The 18,346-nt window shown below is 37.4% G+C and overlaps 1 protein-coding gene across 2 annotated transcripts in view; it reads right to left on the bottom strand.

The window, feature by feature from the left end:
* Cntn3 (contactin 3) overlaps positions 1-18,346 on the bottom strand; it is a 325,624-nt gene that overhangs the window by 202,548 nt on the left and 104,730 nt on the right. For both annotated transcript variants that reach the window (XM_005333886.4, XM_078033577.1), the window contains exons 3-4: positions 12,718-12,844; positions 250-425 (exon numbers count right to left, since the gene is read on the bottom strand). In XM_005333886.4, the coding sequence (XP_005333943.1) occupies positions 250-425; positions 12,718-12,844 (303 nt within the window). The remainder of the gene's footprint in view (positions 1-249; positions 426-12,717; positions 12,845-18,346) is intronic.

The raw sequence follows: 18,346 nt of genomic DNA, 5'->3' as shown, positions 1-18,346 counted from the left end.
AGGATTCTTAACTGCCTTGTTTTGCATTCTCTAATTGGAACTCATACAAAATAGTAATAAAGGAGTCACATATACACACACGTTTTAAGATCTACTTTGCACAAGTCATAGAAGTCCAAAGAATCACATTGAGTTGTTTTCTCAATCTATTTTTTGAACCAATAGAATTGACACATTGTTATTAAAACTCAAAATTAAGTTAAATACTTTTAAATACCCATTTTACAAGATGTGTGAACATAAACTTACAGGCAAACTGGAGTTTAGCTTCTCTGCTGACAATCGTCCCAAGTGAATTTGTAGCAAAACACTGGTAACTTCCTGTATCCCAGTTTCTGTTGGGGTTAAGAACCACAAGATTTCCTCCATTCAACTTATAACGATGTTCCAGACTCATATCAATATCACTGCCATTCAGCTGCCATCTGCAAAACAAATGTTAATTTTTTTTGTCCTATTAGCATTTTTAAATTTTAAAGACTCTCCATCATAAAACCCAATTTACACATTATCCCCCTTATAAATGAAAGGTAAAGTGTACACTCTTCCAGTGTTATATAATTGAAGTGCAAATGTGTCCATACAACTATCAGAAACAGAAGGTTAAAGTCCCAAACAAAGAACAAGAAATTAGCCTCTAAAAGTTAAAGATTTTTAAAGGTTTCCTGAAGAGGTGAGAATAATTTAGTTTCCTCACTAGTGAGAGAAATTGGCTAGGTCTGTATAGGCAAAGATAAAGTAGAAAGTTAGGTAATTATCTGAGACACTTCAAGCCAATCTCAAGCTGAGGATGAACCAGGGAAAGAGGACATTTCTTTGATTTATCTGGACTGACTAAGCACATTTAATAAATTAATTGGATAAGTGTTCAACTATCCATTTCAATTTGTCTGGGTAAACACCTGTTCCAAGGCATTCTATACTTTTCTAATCCATCACAGTGCTTTTTACAAAATGGTACACTGTGGTAAAACACCCTAAACAGCACCTGGGGGGTCCCAGACAGTCCAGGCACTACCCTCAGAGAAACAGTAATCAACAAGAAGCCAAACAGAAAAAGGCAAAGTGAGAAGATGTTTCCTTTAAATGAGTTTTTAAGTGAAAAAAAATGGGAATTTTAAAACAGTATATATACTTGACACCTCAAAGGTTTCATCTTTAAAAGTCATCTCCCACAATCTCAAGAACATATTTATTATTATGAATTAAGGTACCCACCTCCCAGATAACCCAATTCATATAATAAATCACACTGTCATCAGTTCCATAAATTTTAGCACATTGCAACAATCATTTCAATTGCTCTTCATTTAAATATTGAGATTGTTGAAATAATGTCCAACTTGCTAGACGAGAATTTCTGTATACCAGTTGTTGAGCTGTTAGCTGTTCTCCAAAACTATTGACTGTGTCAGGAATGCTGCTCCTTTGAATTCTTGCTCAGAGTTCTTCAATTATTGCTCTAAATATTCTTTTATCATTTAGTCACTTTCTTAAAACCAAAGCTTTTGTGTGTGTGTGTGTGTGTATGTTTCTTTTTGTATTCACATACAAGTTCACCAGTTCTAAGGCAACAAATCTAATGAACAGAAAAATGAAAGTAAGGAAAAAAACTTGAAAGACCCAATTCTTTTCATGTGAACTTAAAAGAAAAAAATGTATATACAAAAATACAAAGAGCAGTAGCCTCCTTCTCATTGTTGGCAGAACTCTGCTTCAGTTTTCTGTAGAGTTTCCCCATATGATTCTTCCCAAGGGCAAGTCCATATTTGCATGAGCATTCTGGTTCATTTTATTTTACTGAGAATTATACTCTACACTTAGAGTCTTGAAGTTGAACCATGAGCTTTTATTAACCTCTCTCCTATTCCTCCTCCTCAAGTCCTAGAACTCCAGAAACTCAGACAAGGAAGTAAAGAAAAACTGTCAAGTGCATTATCTGGACATCCTGATCCTCTGTTACACAAGAGGGCCTGCAGATCTGCAACAGTGGCATCTCCTAGTTTGCTGGTCTCTACCTTAGTCTCTATCTGTGTCTACAGAGTCAGAACCTGTGTTTTAATGAGATAGTTAAGAATTCCACATGCATATTCAACTTTGGGAAGAACTATTCCGCACCTTGGGCAACATGCGCTAGGACTATACAGTAGACACCAAGGTGAAAGAGTGCTCCCTCTCCAGTCAGCCACTTTCATAGTCAACAAATCTTCCTTCCTCTAATTCAGTGAAAATACATTTACTGAATGCTTCCATGTCAAGAAATATTCAAAGTTCTCAAATCATGGTAAAACCTGTCCCCCTCCATGGAGCTAACATTTTTAGAGACATTTTTCCAAGATTCTTAGTTCCTGACCCAACCTCTGATTCCACCTGGTGGAGTCTTTAGCCCTAGCTGAGCCTTTCATGAAACAGCCTAACAAAAATAAAGGGGGCTGGGGCCAGGGCTCAGTGATAGAGCACTTGCTTAGCATTTCTAAGGCACTGGGTTCCATCCTGGGGGGGGGGGAGAGAGGAGGGAGGGAAGGAGGGAGGGAGGAAGAAAGGAAGGCACTACAAAATAAAAAATAAATAAAAGAAAGGGGATCCAGATGCAATCCAAGTGCCCGCTGGTCTATCTGTGGGTCTCACTCATCACTAGCTGCATGTCCATGAGCCCATTTCTCAGTTCCCTTTAATCTAAATTATTAAAAAGGAATGAAGACAATCCCATCTTTCCCATAGGGTTGTTCTACAGATTTACTTAGACAATGCATGCAAGGCTCTCAGCCCAGTGCTGCCACAGATAGGCAATGGGTGAACGCCTCTGTTAATGCTGCAGGTGGCCCCAGTGACAACTGCAAAGCCCACTGCCCCTTTGCTTTGCTTCTATTTTATTCCCAAGAAGCACATATTGGTTAAATGTCACCTGCTCCATTCAATACTTCTGGCCATTCCCCCTCATGGGGATCAGATGGCGTTTTCCCCATATGGTGAGTCTGCATTTGTATCTTCTCTGAGAATTTAGCAAAGGAAGAGGCAAACACACGCTGGGCCTGACCTTTAAAGAATAAATCTGACAGCAAATCACAAGTGAGTGGGTTTAATTTTTAAAGTGTAAATGGTTTGTCAGATACTAAGTGACTCAATGCTTGAGTGAGAAAATCTCCTCTAAACTCAAGTCAAGAAAGATACAGTTAATTTCACATCCTTCTGAATGGAAGACCCTAGTGACAGAGGGTGCTTGTGCTTTCTGTGCCTGCAAAGTGCAGTTTGTATAGGAGAAAAAAAATGCATTTCAGAGAATGAGCTAGAATGGGCCTGACTAAGCACTTCCGATGGCTTCATTTGAAAATGGTGTTTATGTGTTTAGCTAATGAATAATAAAGGCACAGGAGCTATATAAAAAATTGAAAGGGATAAATAAAAATATGGAGAAGCACTTCTTCTTGCCTACTTAATACTTGAAAGATTTAAGGGATTACAAACTATGTGGGAAAATTCTTTATTTCAGCAAAGTATCTAAGATCTAAAAGCTATCATCCCAAAGTTGCAAATAAAGAACCAAAATGGAAAAGATTTGTTCCATTAAGCATAAAACACGTCTCACTTCCTTTAGCTCAGTTTTCATCATATAGACACAATCACCAGATTATTTGTGATATGAAAAGGCAAAATTTCTTCTCTTTTAAATGTTCTACTGCTCCAAAAGCACTGGTGCATTTGTTTTAGCAAACCCTTCAGAGTTAAGATGTCCCTGAGCTATCTTTAGGAATGTTAATTTTAACAAAAGTAAAATAATTATTTTTATCCTTCCTAAAACTATTCATCATTAAGTGGAACTCATCCCCAGGTGATATAAAATTTCTCAATATCTTATTAAATATTGATTGTTTTTCCTCTTGCTGAAAATACATGAATTCAAAAGTTCTCTTTGTTAAAATTCCAAAATGTGTATGTATTCTCTGGGCCTGTGCTTCCAAAGGTAATTTTATCCTGGAAAGTAAAATAGTATGCCTATATTCCTAAGGCAAAATATTCGTAGCTAGACTCAATTTCTAAATATGTCTCATTATCTTCTTCTGTATATAAAAATCTTCTGGAAAACTGAAACATACACAGTTCCTTCTTTGACAGAGTATGGGTTTAATAAATCTGCAAATTATTCTCATTTACTTTGCTGGAAATTATAATCTAACTGTTCAGGCTTTGAAAGCAAAACACTCAATACTAAGTGTGACAGGTAAATGGCACACTCAGGTCATAAATCTGGAAAGCTTTTAGAAATAGAAGTTGCCTTTCACTTTTGTGCATTCATAATCCTTTATACATCTTAGAGGTTTCTACTTTTCCCAAGGAATGGCAAAGTGTAGGATGAACTCTAACCATCAGACTGCCATCTTTCTGGAATGTGAAAATTATTTAAAACTTCATAAATATATATTTGCATACCCAAATTTTATTCAGGAAGGCTTAAAGCCAATGATCAGAAGCAAAGGCTCTTGGGGCTATGCACACCAGCATTTCAATCACATAACATTTGTGTTGCACTAGAGAAGCAGGCTAACCTTGTAGCTTCAGTTCAGTGGTAAATGTCATGAGATTAAGCACCTTCGCATAATCATCATGTAACACTCTCCATTGATCTTATGAATTCATTGTCAGACTTCAGAGTTCAAATGCTTGTCGTACATGAATTGGGATTTGCTTTTAGAATCTACAAGTGCATATTTCACAAGCAACTGCGTCTCAGTCTATGAGCTCTCATCCACGTAAACTGGTTTGTGTGGAGGTTCCATGGCAATGTGTGTCTGGATCAATAACTGGATAGCAAATACTTGGAGTACTAGCATTAGATATCCTGGTCTGCAGGTCTACAGGAGGACCTACACAAATGATGTCCACGTTCACATTTGTCACATCCTCTATGTAAGTGGGATGCTGACTGGGAATGTGAAGTGAAAAAGAAAACTGGGCCAAGCCTAATACAATAGAAGGGTAAAGTCTAACGCAGATTTCCACCTAAAGAGAATGCAAACACAGTTTCTTTTAAATGACTGCATGTCCATGGGCCAACAGGTTTTAAATCCTGAACATAAAGCACAAGGTGCCTGACACAGAAAATATTTCAAAACTGGTAGTTACTACTCCTAAATGATGAAAATGATAACTGCTACTTCCAGGAAATAATCTAAAAACATAAACTAAGGGTATACGAATCACTGCCATCAGACATAAAGAACAAGCTGAAACACACACAGAGACGGGATGAATGTGTATGTAAACACAAATTCATGTATAATGAATTCAATCAGCATAAAAGTCTAAATTTTCAGAGCTCAAAGGGACTTATCTTAGAATAGGGGCTACTAGGGATTGAACGCTGGGGACTTAAAAACTGAGCCACTTTCCCAGACCTTTCTTTTATATTTTATTTAGAGACAGGGTCTTGCTGAGTTGCTTAGGGCCTTGCTAAACTGCTGAGGCTTCTTTTGAACTTGTGATCCTCCTGCCTCAGCCCAGAGCCACTGGGATTAGAGGTGTACATCACCGTGGCCAACTAAAGGGGCTTTTCATATAAGTCCCGGTGAATGGTGATTTTCAATAACTGCAGGATTTCTACCATCAGCTTCCTGAATGAGATGATTACTTTTTCCTCTACCCTAGGCATAACTAATTTCACACAGTCTTTACTCACTGAAGTCATCCAGTCAATAAATAATATCAAAATGGGGAATTTCACTTACCTGACTAGTTATTAATTATTCACCATTCAGTTGTAATTAGATATGACAATCTCTTACACAAAACCACACTAGTATGGAATAACAACAGTGAATACAAACACAGATATATTTTGTTGTCAGTATTATTTAAGTCACCAAGTTCTAAAGTGAGTCTTTTCACTTGAACTTGGTGAAACACAATTAGGGAACATCACCCTTTGAAACTGAAATGAACAAAACTGAAAATAAATTGAATGACTTCGGGTGGTTTAAAAAATAACCTCAAGATGTGATTCAACTCACGGTTGATTGTATAAAGTTATTGTCCTTCAGGATATCTATTCTACCACACAAAAGCTGGTCAGGAAGATGGAAGGAGAAATAGCATTATGAAGAAAAACAAATCTCACATTTTAGACCTCAAGACAAAACAAAGCAAAAAGAAGTAAATAACACTTAAAGTCTTTGGGGAGCTAGGGTTGGGTTGTGGAAATATGCCCACCCTTAACATTCTTTCAATCAACAGGCAATACTTTAGTTGGGGTTTGACAGGAAAATTAGGAATTTAATCACAGAAGCAATTTGTGGTTTTAGATGCAGCTTTCAAGTTAATAAGCAAATGCATTTGTGTTCAAATGCAATGTTTGTTAATATGTTTACTGAAGTGATGAGAATAATTGCAGCCCTTGAAAGAATAAATGTCTGAATTTGCATATTCAATACTTTATCCAAAAATAACTAGTTAGGCTTCAGCACTAATTGCTGAAGATATAAATGAGTTAAGTTGCAATGCTGTGTTTTTTTTAAAATCTGTTTTATGAAATTTATTCTCATTTCTCACTGACTGATAAATTTTGTAAAATTATTATGTATACACACATATGTGTTTGTGTGTATATATATATAATATATTATGTGTGTATATATATTATGTATATATACACATATGTATAAATATTTCATGCAGCTACACTATATGAAAAACAACTTTCACTTTACATGGTTATAACCTAATGCAAATCTATCAAGGATCGTCTTTAAATGATTCCAAGCAGAGTTCCTGAAAACGATTGCTCTTTTTGCCAACTGCATTCATTTTTATCTTTGCTTGGTAGCAGCTTATTCACAGTTCTTTGAAAATGCCTCTCCTTAAATGACTCTGGTCCTGCCCATCAGAACCTTCCATGCCTCAGGCCTTATCTGTTGGCTTAGAAGAGAAAGGGAGGGGTTAGAGGAGAGGGGAGGTACTGAGGAATTAAATTGACCAAATGATGTCATGTGCATTCAGAAGTGTGTAACAATGAATGCCACTATTACATATAATTTGATGCAGTGATAAAAATAAAGTAAAATTATATGAGAAAATGTTAAGTGTAACAAAAAGACTGTGAATGTGATATTTGTGTTTGATCGATATGATTATATCCTGTCTCCTCACCCCACTGTAAAAACACAAGAAAGAAGAAGAACAACAACAAAATAACATGATTTATTGTACCACAACCTTTAATGTCTAAAACCTAACCTTTACATTTCTGCTGGGTATTGATTCCTGACAGTATTAGCTGTGTTTTTGTCTCACATTTTTCTGATATGATCCAGGGCTTTTGAAGACACTAACAGGAAAAATGACCTCTTTCACCAGTGGAGATTATGGGAGGATGTAAGGGACCTGGAGTTCTAGGCAGCGATCTTGGACACCTGCAGAAAATCTGTCTTGAAATGAGCCATCAGAGAGGACTCAATCCCAATTCTGTCTTCCAGAATAAACTATTCAGTACTTCTGACCTTCTGATCCTCCAGGACATTCTTGACTCCTGAAATATGGTCCAGTCCCCAAGTCCTTATTTTTTTTTTCTATGCTATGGATCGAGCAGTCTCTATTGAAAGTACTTGTAACATAAGGATGAGGGGCGCACTGACATTACCTTTAGGAGAGTTACGGCCTATCTGGTCATGGCAGAGCTTGTTTCAATACTGGTAGCATGGGGTGCAATGGCCAGGCCTGTGCTTGGGCAGGTCATCCAGAGCTGAGGCACTAAGGCTTTCTGGAAGAGACGACACTGCAGCTGAGTTTGAAACACCCTCCCCATACGGGTTGTCATCTGCTGTTTGCCTCAGGAACTATAAATACTGTTTATTTTTTACAATCATCCCAGTCGTGTCAATGTTTCTTTGCTCTCAGTGGCTGTTTGGGAGTGTGAGGATGGTGTTCAGAAGCTGGAGAAGTCGGGATACTGAAATAAGATGAGCCTCAGGATGAGGCAGAGAACTGGACTGAGAGCTGACTGAAAGGATTATGTTTCATTAAGGGCTAAGAGAATTTTCAGGAGCAATAGCTGTTATTTGCCTGGGGCCATAAAAGTAAAATAACTGTGATAGCAGATCTTACATGGTGATAAAAAAAATGTAAGAACAAGTTGGCCAGTAATCAAAATTATGTTTAAAAATGTTACTCAATATTATGTGATGTTATGATACTTGAAACACACTAGGTAGCATATAAGCCATATATGTTACATGTATTATACAGCAAGTATGTACTATATATTCTATATATGAAATACATATAACACATATGTAGAATTTATAGTATCAACATAGTACACAGATAAAAGAGAATGAAATATAAAGTACAATGTATAGTACTCTGTGTGTATATGTGTGGGTGTGTGTATAAAAGAAATAAATTCAGACCTCCCTTCCTTCCATCCATTCCTGGTTCCTTCCATCCACTCTTGGAATAACACATGGTAAGCAGAAATTGATGTATTCTTTTTATTTTTCTTGTTATACTGAATTGTTTTAGTTGACTCTTACCAATTTAAACTTGTGTAGGATGTGATTCCAGGATATGAACCATGTTTAAGAAAACTGAGGCCAGAAAATATCTCAATTTGCAGCCATATTTTGCTCTTACAACTTGACTATCTAAGATTCTTCACTCTGCACTTAATAAAACAGTTTACTTACTTTTATTTTATTTTTTTAACTTTTCCATTTTCTCTCTATAAAAAAGTGAGATTCTGGTCACTTTTTTATAGAGAGAAAAAAATGGAAGAATATTTGAAGGGAAGTGCTATGCGTCCAGAGGTTGATCTAGGGCAGCAGTGTCTAATAGAACATTCTAGAAGTATTAGACATGTCTATCTGTGCCATCCAATAGGATAGCTATGAGCCATGTATACCTACCAATCACCTCAAACAAGGTTGCTGTGACTGACGAAGTGAGTTTTTAATTAATTTTAATACAACTTATTAAAAACTAAAAGTCTAAAAGGGCCACATGTGGCTATGGAACATCATAGTGGACAGAAAGCACCAAAGTCTTATGTTACACTAAAATTGGAAAGCTTGGAACCCATCTGAGCCACATTAAACCTTAGGACTTATTTCCTTCATTGTATTTTATATCTAAATAGAAAAGCAGAGTTAACACTAAAAGCTGAGAGTCTCTGGATGGTAGCAAGGGGCCATTTCTGAGAAGCAGCAGGACCACAGGACAGGCTTGTGACTGAACGTGGGCATTTCCTATCTGCACAGCTTGTCTATCCTTCAGGCGGGCCAACCTCATTCACATTTATGACTCTCCTGCTCCCTGATTGGTACTTATGTATTCTACCCCAGCTCAGATGAAATGTGAGGTCCCTCTACATGCTGAACAGCATCAGCAGAAGGAACCACAGATCCTTCCATTTGGGGTCTTTCAACAAAGGCCAGGCATTTCTAATCCCCTGCAAAGTAGGAGAAAAATTCTTTTTAGAAAAAGTATTCATCCTTCCTCAGGGTAACCTCTTTCAGCACCCCCAGCAGTTTCTATGAGACTGAACATTAATTAACCTTTAAATACAGGCTTTTGGGCTCAGGCAGAGAAATGTGAGAGAAGGAATAAAATTCTCAATTAAACCCTAAGATGAGTCATTTCTCTTGAGAATTTCTGAACTTTTAGATTTCTAATATAGCCAATTAAGAGTTCTTTTTGCCCAATGGGAAAATAAAAAAGACAAGATCTCTCATGAGACAAGTCAGCCTCAGTCTCTAAGACGGGCTCTGGATTTTCAAAGGATGTTCTTTTGTAAGACTCTTAAACTTTATTCTGAATCTTTGGAAGCATGTTTGAATTGCTTTTAAGAAATGCTTTCATGTGAATCCCTAAGTTCCCTCCTGGGATGGCTACCTATCCATCTTTTTATATTTCTCTCTGTTTATTTTTATAAACAAATATAAAAAAAATCCTTTCTCTGACTTCATAAAAAATTCCTCATATTCTTCTTTCTTAGGTTATTTGCTATTATATGTTTATACTATTTATCTGAAGGATAGTAAAAAATATGAATAAACAAGTATATCTTCTTTTGGAAAATGTAAACATAATCTAGAATACTACCTAGATGACTATTAAATGGAAAAGTTAAAAAAAGTAATATAGAATACTACCTAGATGACTATTAAATGGAAAAGTTAAAAAAAGTAATATAGAATACTACCTACTTGACTCTTAAATGGAAAAGTTAAAAAAATAAAATAAAATAAAATAAAAAGCTAGCCAAAAACAAAGGTGTCATCTAAATAGATAAAGCTACAATACAACCATATTCTATACCCACTTACTGCCTTACTGCACTGACACTATCTATCTCTTATAAAGGTAACATGAATAGCAAAGAGTTGTTTTCTGTTCTAAGAAAGCCTAACATCTATCAGAATGAAAAGAGTTTTGCTTGTGCTTTCAAGGTCTCAGTTTCTAGTGATCATACTGCTTTAGTTTAAATCAAATTTTACATCGGTTAGACATCTTAACAAGAAAACCTTTAAAACTACAATTGACAGCGTCCACTCTGTTTGGCTACAAGTGGATGGTTTTTAAAACACCCAGAATGTTAAATTTCCTCATTAATCAGACTTAAAATGAAAAAATCAATCTGAGTCACATGTACTCTAGCCTCAGTTACAGATTTTGTTTAAATTAAAACAGATGGATGTCAAGATGTTATCCCAGGATGTATGATGACACGGAAGTGTGCACATGTAAAACCTCTTCATCAACATTTTACACACCCAAGCAATGCATTTGAACACCCACACCATGTGCGACAATAAATACCTGGTCTGCACACACACCATCACAACGAAAGAAAGCTATTTCTAGATTTCTAAGCTCAAGACATCTGGCTAGCTGCTCAAACTATTCACACACAATTAGTCCACTCATTAGAAAAGCATTCTTATATGATTAAGTCTTGTACCCTGTCAGTTTTTCAGCTGAACCCATTTATCCCCCAAATGTTCATAAGATGAATGTCATGAAATGCAGTTTTAGTGACAAGTGAACAAGCACTCATACCTGAGTCATTCGCACGGGTCCTTTATCATATTTAGAGTCACATCTATGAGAACAATTTTCCATTGAAAAGAAAAAAACAAATATGCATTTGAAGGTATCAGAATGCCTTAGAAAAATGCTGGAGAAAATATTTCCAGGACAGTGTTTTGTTAAATCAATCTGTTCACCTTCTACAAAAAGAAGAAATATTTACCAATGTAATATGGGCATACATCTGCTTAATTTAACTAGCTCTAAAATATGGTTTATTTCTTCCTCTCTCTCTCTCTCTCTCTCTCTCTCTCTCTATCTATCTATCTATCTCTATCTCTATCTCTATCTCTCTCTCATCAGCTCCTCTTTTCTTATTTCTCTAGGGAGAAGCAGAATCATAGGAAAACCTTTCTCTCACCTTTGCCAATTCAGACTAGTAACCTGGAATTCTAAGGTTTACTTTGTTGGAAATACACAGGAGATGCTCATTAAGTATGCTGTTGAATATTTCAGAAGGAAACTGACCTTGATTAATTCCAGAAGCAACCTTCTCACCCATTCCTGACCCAATTTAACAATGAGCAGCAGAAGTTCCATGAGATCTAGAGGACTCCTGTAAACCTCCAGAGCTTTACCCATACAGGATTAAGTCGGCTTGCTCTGCTTGTTCTGGGGTGGGGAGTACCCATCAAAAGAATAGTTTTGAAGGGGACACTGGTAGCACCTCCAGTACCTGCCCCTAAGACATCCTGGTTGTATTTTGCAGTTCCTTACATCAAAGTTGTAACATTCTCTTTATAAATAATCAATTTCTTCATTTAAGTGGGTTTCCTTAGGTCCCACGAAAAGTAAAAATCAATTATCTTTTGTCATTTAGTCAAGAATATATCCATTCCATCCAAATAACCCACCATCATCTCCAAAATGCTAATATTTTTATCTTAAGGTGATGATAATCAATTCTCTTTTTGTCTTCCCTTTTACCTTTCTGTGATGCTTGAAGGTTTCCAGTGAAGTTATTGTCTTTTATTTTTTTAATTTTTAAAAATTTTTTAGTTGTAGTTGGACACAATATCTTTATTTATTTTTATGTGGTGCTGAGGATCAAACCCAGTGCCTCACATGTGCGAGGCGGGCGCTTTACCACTGAGCTACAGCCCCAGCCCCTATTTATGTCTTTTAAATGTAGATTTTAACATGATAAAAACTAACAAATAGAATATACTTACTCTCCATGAATAATTAAAATGGTTTATTAACTACATATTTATTCTTTCTCATTGAATATATCTCCAAATCTATGCCCAATAAAATGGTGGAAGGAGGGATACTGAAATATTTTTTAACTATGATTTCAAATTATCTTTAAAACTGAATTTTACTCCCAAAACAGATGTGTTCCTAATGATGACATAGAAATTCAAGCTTATAAATTAAATTGCACTATAAATAAATGAAGAAGCACTGCATGTTTAAGAGGTCCTACTGTGTTCTTCAATTGATAAATCTTACCATAAGGTGAACAATCAAATTACACACATATGGATTCAAATGTTCATGTAATCAGACGCGTGAAACATGTCATACAATTGCAGCTTCCCATACTACTTCCGACTCACAGCATAAATACATGCAAGCAACAAAATTCACAATTGCCACATTTGTTTTTCATTTGCATTTTGAAACTTTTCACCGTACCTGTAATGAGGTGATGGGTTGCCTCTTGCTTCACAATTTAAAGTTATTTTTGTATCCTCTGAACCAACAGGGAAAATGCTGTTGCTGGGCTCTTTGATAAAGACAGGGCCTTGCAGGAGAAGCTCACCTATGTGGGTGGGAGAAATGAAAATAATCACAGTAATAAGTAGAAGGTATTGGAAGGCTGTATCCTGGAATTGAAGAAGACCAGCAACTGGTGCTTGCTCTTCAAAACCAAAAAATCAGGCAGTTTCTGTCTGCACCCAGAGTCCCATGCTCTGCAGGTACTGGTTTGTTAAGGAGCCTCAGATAAACCCTCTTAACAGTGCAGAGACACGTCCAAGAAAAAAATGCATGTTGAAAACATCAACATATTAATAATATGACTTCAAACTGTAAATAAGGCTGTAGCAATTACTTTTTATAACAAGAAACTATATCTAAGTGTTCTTTGGGGAATATACCATTACAAGACTCTGTATAACCCTCCTTGTAAAAAAAAAAAGTTCGAAATCATTTGGACACTTGGGTATCATTTTTCTTATATAATCTGCTGGTCATGCAAATCTTGAGGTTGACCATGTTATTTTTGCCGTACTGAATGAAAACTAATATGTGGTGGGATTTCCATTTCATTACTAGCAAGTTAAACAAAAGGATATAACACTAAGCAAACGCCTTTCAAAAACAGTTCCTACTACAATAAGGAGAATTTGAACATCCTCAAGAGAATTTCCACATAAACACAAGAACCAAACATGTCTCCACTGTACTGAGTTTGCAGAGGAACGAGATATTGCCTTCACCAAATGCTTATGCTACGGCAGTTGTATAATCATCACCAGAACATTTCTGAAAACAAACAAATTCACAGGCGAAAAGGAAAAAAAATGCTTTTTACTTTCCTTTCTTGGAATGCTCAGCAAAATCGCAGAGGAGTTTATATTGAAGCAGAGAGTGAATAAAATGAGTAAACAGTAACAGAGAAGGAAGGCCCATGAATAGTGAGACAAAGAAAATGAGATCAACAGCCTCAAAGGCCCCAGAACTATGAACTTATATTTGTACTACTTCAAACAGCAGAAACATGAATAAAAATACTTATCACCACCACATCCATGATAAGGTGACAATATGATAATCAGAATAATCCAAGATATTCTGAAAAGAGCAACAGATATCCAGATCTGTCCTCCAGTCTTGAGCACGTTCCTTGAAGTTAGTGCCACAATTATTCCAAGGCACAGATAAAGGATGTGGAGCCTAAGAATGCTTAGGTGGTGTGAGCAAATTCACACAGCACTTCAGAATGTGCTATACACTCTAAAATAAACTGATTCCCCGGTTCATGCAAAGACATCTTCTTGCCTTTTGCATAAAGAATGTGGCCTTGCCCTAACTCAGGTTTTTGGCCTTGACTTCAAGGAGGTAATTTATGTCACATTTGATTGGCATCTTTGTTTAAAGCAGGGATGGCCACACTGGGTCTTATGCTGGGACCAGCTAAACCCAGCAGTAGTCTTGGGAGGAGGATTGGTTACCTAGACATGCCAGTCTTCTGTTTATGGACAGAGACTGGGGATCCCAGGGTATCTACTGCACTGAAGACTGAGTTCAACCACTGTGCAATCCATCTGTGATACCCCCATAGCACAGCCCCACTGAATACCGGGAACATCAAGCTCAGCAAGCTTTCCTGGATGGTGAAACAGCTGGTGTATTGTCACACATCAGTGCAGGGAGGGTAACAGGTCCTGAGGATGACACAAGGCTAGCAATGTGCATTCTCTAGGCCCTGCCCTGTGTGTCTCTTCCTTGGGCTAATTTTAGTATAGATCATTTCCCTGTATAATTGTGAGCATAATAGCTTTCAGTGCATCCCATCAGTCCTTTTAGCAACTTATCCAAGTTCAGGGTGGTCTGGGCTCCTCCCCACTGACTCAAAGTGGCTATCAGAACTGAGGGCAGGTTTCAAAGTCCAGCTATCTCAGAGCACTCTTCCCTGTGACCCCACCACACATGGATTCCCACGTGTGTACCCTACCTGCAGAAGGCAGCTGGCTAGCTTCCAGAGCCCCTGTACTTGACCTTGACCATGAAGGAAAATGAGACAAGGAAAAATCGCTCACTTTTCCCACATATGAAACAATGCACTTCAGAAGAAATGGATTTTAAAATACCCACTAATGGAAAAGGACTGCTACTGTCGTTTTCTCAGTTTCTCCACCCTCAACCAGCTTACCACATAGACAAGAAAAATACACGAGTTAATTCTTTTCACAGAGTTTGTCAATTTAATTGAAAATGCTACTGATGTCTGTTTGTAAATACATTGAACATGGCAGCTTTTTCTGAACATTCTCCTATCATGATAACTTCTGATTTATATATTTCATTCATTTATGAGATGGCATGGAATTATCTTTTTGACAAACGTTCATAAATGTTAGATTTACAGCAACAGCCGATTGACATAATGCGAAAAATTGGAAATGATAGATAAGATAGGAAAAGAAATCAACAGGAGAAAAATGAAGGACAGATAAGAAAGGGTGTTTTAAATGAACGAGACAAAGCTGTTTTTTATTTATTTATTTATTTATTTTTCTGAACGAGGCATGATGGCATATGCCTCTAATCCCAAATGTGGGAGGCTGAGGCAGGAGAATCACAAGTTCAAAGCCTGTCTCAGCAACTTAGCAAGAACCTCTTTCAAAACGAAAAGTAAAATAAAATGGGCTGGGAATGTGAATCAGTGGTAGAGCACCCCTGGGTTCAATCTGGAAACAAATATATATATATATATATATATACATACATACACACATACACACACATACACACACACACACACACACACACATATATAAAAACTTTTTTTACAAGTGACCACAATAAAAATCCCAATGTTCACCTTGTCATCATCTAATAAAAGTCACATCTCAAGTAATGCTCCATTTCTCCTCCAGATATCACTATTAATTTTAGATCAAGAGGTAAAGTAACGGGAAACATGGTTTCTGAGACCCTTCTGAGAGAATTGTGACAAGAGCTAATTTGCTAATCTTTGTAGAGTGTTCTCCAGGTGTGGCCCCATTCTAAGCAACCACTCTCTTTGCCTCCCTGACCAGGGCAACCCGGGCCATGCTGTCTGTGTTTCTCCTCCTCAGTCACACTGACTTTCTTGACACCTCTGAGCTCGCATGGGTGGTTTCTTTCTTTTTAATCCTTCAGAATTTAGCATAAATGTCATCTTCTCTACTAAAACATGACAATCCCTATCTGAAGTCATTACTCATGCGTTTCCACTGGTCACACATCCAAATCCAACTCATGGTTCTGCTGAATCTCCACATACAAACACCATACACATGGGTACCGATGGTGCTGTCTTACAATACCTCAATTTGACAGCTTTCAACTTTACACTGGTGTCAAAGCAGTGTGCGTTCAGCAGAAAGCATGCTTGGAACTATAAATTCCATTCTTTCCATGGCCAGGGATGTGTGAAGCAACCCTCTCTCATGACGACGCCGAGCAGCCATAGAAAGCCCCATAATCCCCAGGATCACAAGAGGAAGCAGCTGACAGTCTGTTCCACAGTGCACCTATTGCTAAGCCAGAATGCTAGGTAAATGAGGTGAATCTAGTTGTGATTCATAGTACTTTCAACTCACAATGGGTTTATCAGGACATAATCCCATATGGCATAAGTTGAGGGGCAGGCGAATACATGTTATTTATTGCTCTCATTCCTCGGAGTATCCCCAGCTCTTAGAGCATGGTAGATAGTCAACATTTTTCTACTATTGAACCAAATAAGATAAATGAAACACAATAATTCTACAAAACACAGATATTATTTTTAACCTGGTCATTGATAAAGCTAAGATTTTAATTCCTGGACTTAACTTCCTACCTTATATGTAGTTTGGCCTCCACAGAAGTGGGACACAGAGATTAAACAGCCCGAACATGGTAACAGATTTTTGATGAGATATGTGGAATCAGTCCCAGGGTTCACATTCCTGGTTTGTTTCCCTTTCCACTAATACACACCACACTAAATACAGTTAGAGGGGAAAATTAGCCATCAGCCTGCGTCTTCAAAGCCAGCGTTTCCCAATGACACTGAAGTTAACAGCCCATGAGGCACATATCCACCAACTCTGAAATTTACAGCTCCTGGAGGCTCTCAGGCTATCTGCAAGCACTTGGGAGCCTCCAATGAATCTTAAAAAGTAAGTACAAATTAATAATCAAAGGTGTCAGGCTAGTCCATGCTTTATGCTCAGAAAAAAAGACAAAAGCCACTCAGTCTTGCGAGAACCAGAATAAAATAGGTGTTCAGAGATGCTGGGGCATAATGTTCTAGTCTCTTGTCAGCAATATAAACTTAAAGAGAATACATTCTGAAATCTTCACTAATCTGAAAGAAATCGTCCAATATTTTCTTCAGAATGAATTTTGATCCTCAAAAGGGGAGAATCTTGGCAATTCACACACATATTCATAACCAGCAAAAAGGAGTGTGAGTGAGGACTGAAGGGGCCCCCTGACTAACCAAAGGGATACCACGCAACATTCAGATGGATACTAAGTGTCACTTTTTGTGACAGGGGCATTTTTTTTTGATATGCCAGCCTGGCTCCAAAGCTCCATTTTAAGTTTACGACCGAAAATAAAGGGTATATAACATTTCCAAACAGGACTAATAAGTCCCCAAATCCAATCCTAAGGTGATATTTTTTTCCCCAAACACCCACAAGCAACTAGGAATAACTGCCTTTGAATGCAAGTACAAGCTTTATGGGCTCCTGAGGTAATGCCATGTAAAAGATCAAACTGTGGCCAATCAATTCTAATGGTCACATGCCGTACAATTTTCATGAAGACTGACAGAGATGTAGACAAGGGATTTCAGGCTGTAGCAAAGCTTTTACTAAAATAAATAGAATTCCTAAAAGACAAGTGATGTCATCTCTGAAATTCCTAGGGAAACAGACAGCCCATCTTACTTTCCCTTGCCGATTTACATTCTAACTGCATCAGAAGAAAACAACCGTGCATTTTGCAAAGAAGAGGACAAATTCTAAAAGGCAAGGTAATGTTACTGAAGATGATTTTTCTCCAGAACGTGGTTCTAGAATGGAATACAGATGTCAAAACTAAACAGAAGGAGCACTAGCTTGAGTTAAAGAGCTCAAAATAAATATTCTGCCAAAGAGAACGAGATCTGTACTCCAGACCCAACCATTCCACCCCAAATAATTCTTAAATGCAGAAATATTTTAAAATCATATGACATCAACATTTTTGGCATTAGTGGTATAAAGTCAGAAAATCTCAAGAGGAGGAAGAGGAGGAGGAAGAGGGAGGAGGAGGAGGAGGAAGAGGAGGAGGAGGAGGAGGAGGAGGAGGAGGAGGAGGAAGGGGAAGAGGAGGAGATGACGCTTATATTCTTATTTGCTTATATTCTTCCAAAGTTAGGGAATGATAAAGTGTTCAATCTTGGAAAGACTCATTTCTTTAGCCTTATTTGAATGTCAGACACTCAAGGCATGTTGAAAGCTGGCCATGGTGGACACAGTTGTCCACTCCCTGTCTGCTGCCTGCTCTTACTTATATC

This window comes from Ictidomys tridecemlineatus, chromosome 16, assembly GCF_052094955.1.
Source record: "Ictidomys tridecemlineatus isolate mIctTri1 chromosome 16, mIctTri1.hap1, whole genome shotgun sequence".
In the NCBI taxonomy this organism is placed as follows: Eukaryota; Metazoa; Chordata; class Mammalia; order Rodentia; family Sciuridae; genus Ictidomys; species Ictidomys tridecemlineatus.
The sequence above is the reverse complement of the archived record's forward strand: the minus strand, read 5'-3'. Positions and strand labels throughout refer to the sequence as shown.